Source organism: Bactrocera latifrons, unplaced genomic scaffold, assembly GCF_001853355.1.
Source record: "Bactrocera latifrons isolate USDA-ARS-PBARC rearing strain unplaced genomic scaffold, ASM185335v1 scaffold_214, whole genome shotgun sequence".
Lineage (NCBI taxonomy): Eukaryota > Metazoa > Arthropoda > Insecta > Diptera > Tephritidae > Bactrocera > Bactrocera latifrons.
In genome coordinates this window covers 514,111-520,075 of record NW_017535675.1, presented here as the reverse complement: position 1 = coordinate 520,075, position 5,965 = coordinate 514,111, and the positions used below count along the sequence as shown (strand labels likewise).

The 5,965-nt window shown below is 39.4% G+C and overlaps 1 protein-coding gene across 2 annotated transcripts in view; it reads right to left on the bottom strand.

Moving 5' to 3' along the window:
• Nucleotides 1–390: 390 nt before the first annotated feature.
• Nucleotides 391–5,965, bottom strand: part of LOC108968406 (protein charybde-like) — a 23,676-nt gene continuing 18,101 nt past the window's right edge. Inside the window, exons 1-4 of one of the 2 annotated variants that reach the window (XM_018932441.1) lie at nt 3,861–4,216; nt 2,737–3,601; nt 2,221–2,331; nt 391–2,101 (exon numbers count right to left, since the gene is read on the bottom strand). In XM_018932441.1, coding sequence (XP_018787986.1) covers nt 2,023–2,101; nt 2,221–2,331; nt 2,737–3,601; nt 3,861–3,936 — 1,131 coding nt within the window. In that variant the 5' untranslated portion in view covers nt 3,937–4,216 and the 3' untranslated portion in view covers nt 391–2,022. Of the gene's footprint in view, nt 2,102–2,220; nt 2,332–2,736; nt 3,602–3,860; nt 4,217–5,965 lie in introns of those variants that run through there. The other variant, XM_018932442.1, reaches the window with a different exon arrangement.

Genomic DNA, 5,965 nt, shown 5'->3' with positions numbered 1-5,965 from the left:
TTTTTTTTTTTTTGAAAATGCGTATAAAAATAATAATAAAATTTAACCGAAAATTGTAAATAATATTTTAACACACAGTAACTCAACAGCCAACCGCTTCACAAAACCATTGGAAGAATATACTAAACATACATACTTTAGCACATCAACTCACTACAAAGTATGCTTTGTCATTGCGACACCAAGGTGGTAAACTGCAAACTTCAATTTCAGCAAAAAATTACCCTGTGGTTGGTGCTTGCTGTCCGCCTACGCCGCAGCGCAGCTGCAACACTTCCAGTACTCGCACAGTTTTGTTATTGTTGTTTTATARACTTTTGCTTTACTGCTAAAATGTTTGCTGCAGGCCAAATTAAAAAAAAAATTACAATAATAATAAAAATTTTAAAATGTGTTTATACCAATGCTTTTTATGYGTTTTTATCTTTAATTTAATTTAATTTAACATTAATTTGTTACTCTCTTACTACGAATTAGTTATCATTAATTAATATCACATCGACTTTGTTTGTTTTTGCGTTTTTGCATCGCATTTGCTTAAAGTTTTAAGAGTTTCTTATTTGCTTTTTGATTTTTTTTCAAAATTTTTTTTCTCAGTTGTTTTTTTTTTTTGAAAAAATCGCCATTAAATGTTTTCATTGCATAGAAAAAGGAAATAAGTTAAACAGTTTGTTTAGCAGCCTGCTTTATTGCAGGTTGTTTGTTTGTATGTTTGTTGTTGTTCACGTAATACTACCATAAATACAGTGTTGGACGCTGCCAGAGGCGTCCGTTGCTTTGTTATGCTTGTTTTTTTCTCTTGTTTTTGTTATTATAATTTTTGTTTTTGTTKTTATAATTTTTGTTTTYGTTTTTTAACTTTTTTTTTATAAATTACAAATATTAGCTTGCTTCCCCTAAACGTTTGCAGTCATCCAAAAATAGCAGCCACTATTTCACTGCTGCTCGGCTTACTTTGTTAGCGTCTGTGCACCGTTCATGCACATGCTCGTTTGCTTKTTTTGTTTTTTGTATGGTTGTATGTTTGTATGTACGCCTGCATGTATGAAATTTGTCGGCAGCGTCTGCGCTTTTAACTCCTTTAACTCCGCCATCTGCCTTCCATTGCTTTTTTTCCAGTGCTCAGTCCAAATTAAGTGCCTGGTAACTGCATATGCAGTTGCTGTTGTTGTTTGTTGTTGTTGCTGTTGTTAGTTGTATTGTTTAAGGTTCTTGCTGCTATTATTGTATTTCTCTTATTAGCTTTTGATTTGATTTTCTTTTTCCTTTTATTCCAGTTTTATTGTAGTTGAGTTCGTATGTTCTGTTGTTGTTGCTATTGTTACGAAATGTTTGCTTTATTTACTGTTTAACGCAAAGAAAATCGTGTGTATTCCATGTTTATTGCATTTTTTGTGAAATTTTGTGAAAACTTTTCGCGAATTTTGCAAATTTTGCWTTGCTTACGCACTTTCTCAATCACTGCTTGCTCGCCTCATCCTCATCCTCGCCGTTATGTAAACGTTTTAGCATTTTGCTTTTGTTATTTTTTGCCTCTTGCGACTGCTTGTTTCGTGGTTCTCTTGGTGTTCAGTTAAAATAATGAAATTCGGAGGGATTGTTGAGAAAGTAAAGTATTCTCGTTATGCGTTGTTCCTGGTTTTGTTGTAGTAATTGTTTGTTGTTYACTTCATTTTCTTCTTTGTAGTTGTAGTTAAAGCCACGCCCATTTAATTATTAGAAAACAAAAACATATATGTATGTGTGTATGTATGTATAGCACATAAAATTGCTATTAATACGCAATTGACCAATTTCGGTTGCCCTTCGTTCAAAGTCCTTCCATGTTGTTGTGTATTTTTCGCCACATTCTTGTTGTAAATTTTGACGTGTGTTTGCGCTTAGGAGAATAAATGAGATCGCTGGCTGGGTTATGTATGTATACATGTGTTTAAAAAAAAAAAAAAGAATAGAACTCTCCTCTCGCAAACAAACGCAGCTGGAATAAACTGGAACAAGCTGGCGCAAGCACGCTTACGCCCACTAATCGCAGGAGTAGAGCTTGTTCTTGGTCAACGTGAAATCGGGGCTTATCAAAATGGTATTGCTGCGTGTTAGGTTTCTGCAATGGAGACAAAAGACTTGTTTGAAAATATTTTCATAAAGGTTGAATAACAATTAAAACGAACGAAGAAGTAGAAAAAGCAATGAAAATATTATCGAGAAGGTATGTATACATACTTGATAAATTGTGGCAACAGCGAAGTCCAGCCGCTCTTGTCCTGCTTCAGCGTAAGATACAGCTCGAAGGTGGAGACAGTGCAGTCGTCTACTTTGAAAGAGGCAATGCGTCTGTGGAAGAAATCGGTGAAAACAGCGTGTGAGTATGGCAAAATATAAAATTATTAACATTTTTTTTTATGGTTAGGTTAGGTTAGGTTGGCTGATCGATGCTAAGTGGGATGGATCTCATTTGGAGTGGGGTCTCAATTGGAATGGGATCTCAATTGGGGTGGAATTTCACTCAGAGTAGAATCTCACTTGGACAACTTAGCGCGCCGGTCCAATGTGATACCTATAAACAACTAAAAACTGCTTATGCGCCAGCGTCGTTACAGCGTATCACATTTACGGGGATCAGTTTCGGCAAACTCTACCGTTTGACCGCAGTTAAGATTAACGTGCTGTTTCAGCCACACTTATGTTAGCTTACATTAATAATGTTTTATAACTAAATTTTATTGCCAACACACTCACCGCACATTGCTCGGCTCGCATTCGAAGTCGATGTACAGCGAGCAGCCGCGCACCCCACACGGTTCCCGCTCCGAAGCCTTAATTATTTCGGCCGCTATGCGCGGCATGAGATCAAATGGCAGCGAGACCTCGGTGCAGTCCAGGTGGCGCTTCTTCGCATCCCGCAACTCCGTCTGCACGCGCTGCGCCAGCTCATTGACCGCGGCTATGTCCACATCGGTAGTGGCGCTGCCGAAACAACTACCCGTTGTGGGTGAGCCTGTCGGTGTGATGCCGGCCGCTACTGGTGGTTCATAGTAGAACAAATTGTTGTTATAAGTGGCCTCCATAGCCGCTTGTTTGGTGTTGGTCGTCGGTAACGGCGGTGTTTTTTGCTTTTGCTGCGCTTGTGTGGCGCGTTTTTGTTCACTATAGTATTTTTGTTGTTGCTGCTGTGCCACTTGATAATGTTGGTAATTGTTGTCGTGATGTGCCAAGTGATTGTAGTGTGGTTGGTGGTGGTGGTGATGTTGTTGGTGATATTGGTGGTGATTGTTGTGTTGCGCGCCACCGTAATGGTGATTGTTATAGTAGAAATGTCGCTGCTCGTGGTGATGTGCTCGTTTGTGGTGTGCCTGCTGTGGCGCCGACCAATTGCCGCCGTCCACTACGTCACCGCCCGCTATGGCGTCCTCAGCGTACAGCTGCAGCGCTGGCTGCAACGCTTCGTCCTGCTGCTGCTCTCCGCTCGCCTGTTGTTTATTGCTTAAGCTATGGTTGTTGCTGTTGTTGCGTTGATTGTGCACAACGTTGTCGCTAGTCGTATGATTGCCGGTTGGTAACTGTGTGGTTGTTGGTGGTGGTGGCGTTAGCGGACTCGCCCAGTCTATCGATTGAAAGCGGAGAACAGAACAATTCATTAGATTTTCTTTTTCTGGCAATTGACAAGTTGCTTTGTTTATCATTCGAAATGTGTATAAATTAGAATTAAAATGAAAATATTATCGGTAGCTAGTAGGCGGCCTGCTTAAAGCCGAACGTGTGCTGTGAGAAAAACTTGCGTTACAAATTAATGGAGAAAACGATTTCAGCTGGCAGCTGCTTCTATTATATACATACAAACACACACACAAACATATACATACAGCGCTGTCGGCAAGGCATAATTGTCGCTATAGGCGTATGCGCTGGGAAATGTGGCGTTGCTACGAAATTTGTCATCGGAACGCGATTATTGCAACCGAACCGCAGTACACCAAGATAAAGTATTATTTCTCAAAATATTATTTTCTAAAATCTGCTATTCTCGTCACAAAACACTAATTTACTAATCACTTAGCCACAATCCTATAATTTCCGCAAAAATTTCCTTCAAAATGTCAATATTCTTGTCTTTTTTGCTACCAAATTCACTTGATACATTTTCCACGGTACTTCGAAGTCAGCATGCGCACATTATACCGGCCGGCTACTTTCTCACTTACATAGCCTATACATAGCGCTGTATATATAGCTGATATGTAAATAAGAAACAGCTGTGCGCCAACACACAACCCATACTCCAACATACTGTTACCACACAGCAGAGGAGTGTGCTAAGGTCGCGGTAACAGCGCTTTTATTTACATGCCGCAAAACAAACTACGCCGCTGTAAACACACACAAAACACANTAATATGTGTTGTTTTTGTAATTTATTTTATTCCTGTTTGTTGTCACAGAGCTATTGACCATACTCTTTTGTTTGCTATTCCTGTCTCTTATACACATCTAGATGTGTATAAGAGACAGGCAGTGCACTGTTAGAAATAAAGTAAAAAAAGGGGTAGTCAACAGCTGACAATCAGCGAAAGTGAAAACAGCAGCAGGCACACACGACAACAACACCTGCATATAGCACACTTGCAGCCGAACAGCTGTTAACAGTCGCTAACAGCATTTAACAGCCATAACAGTGCTTAACAGAGTAAACAGCGTATGAGAGGCGTTAACAGCGTTTAACAGCCGTGAATAGTGCCAACAGCCGTTAACAGCATATAGCAACCTTAACAGCCTTTAGAAGTGCTTAACAGCCAACAACAGCACTTCAGAGGCGTAAACAGCATGTAACAGCCGTTAACAGCGTTCAACAGTTTGCTGTAAACCAATCACATTTGCAGCGATTAACGCTGTTCACGCGTTCTGATGAGAGCGCATACACTTTAACAGCACGAAAAGCGCAGGCGCTGCAAATACAAAATGCACACATACAAAACCTCTGAGCAAAAGCAAACTTCGCTACAGCTAGTGCAGGCTAACAGCTGTTTACACAAAACAGCTGACTTTTCTGTTTGTACAACAAGTGCAATGCGTCAGTGTGAGTTGGGTATGCACGTCAAATATATATGTATGTGCGCTACAACAGTAAGCATGCGACGAAATCACCTGGCAACTCAGCTGGAAATCAGCCGTTCTTTCTTGGTTGGCGTGTCGCCAACGTGCTTTCGTGACATTTGCTCGTTTGCTTTAACATTTATATACTCGCTTATTCCAACGTTTACTTATAGCTGCACATACTCAGCGAAATGTAAGTTGGTAGTGTGTGGTGTATGTGCAGTAACATACCTATGTTAGTGTGTTTGTGTAAATATTGAAAGTGAAGATGAGCGAGCACTTATATTAAATGCTAACTCACATTCGCTGGCACGTACACTCAGGTATATGTAGTGAATGCATTTTACATATAGTTACGTACAAATGTATGTATGTAGGTATTTACATATGAATGTCAGCGTACGTGTTATTTAAGTTTGAGGGTTAGGTAACTTGTACATAGTGACAGAGTGGCTGCTGCTCGCACAGGCCTGAGAGTGGGTGGTTTGCGAACTAGTTTTGATGTGGGCTATTTGAGGAGAGTACTAGTCGGTGAAGGAATTAAGTRCGAATAAGTGAAATATATACATACATATATCATATACATTTAACGAATAAAATTATGTTTTTAGTTAATTAGGTAATAATTATACCGCAAATTAACGAAAAATCTTAAATTTTGTCATAAATCCGAYTTATTGGAATAAATATGGCTTGCAATGAAAACATGAACAATGCAAGAAATTTCTCTGCTGAACACGTACAAAATGCAAATGCAGCTGAGTATGTACATATTTATGTACTAAATGTATGTATGTATGAAAATAATTACTGGGCAGTTGGCAACAGCGTCAAGTCTTGCTTAAGCTGCATTGGAAAAATTACAATGACGGAAAAC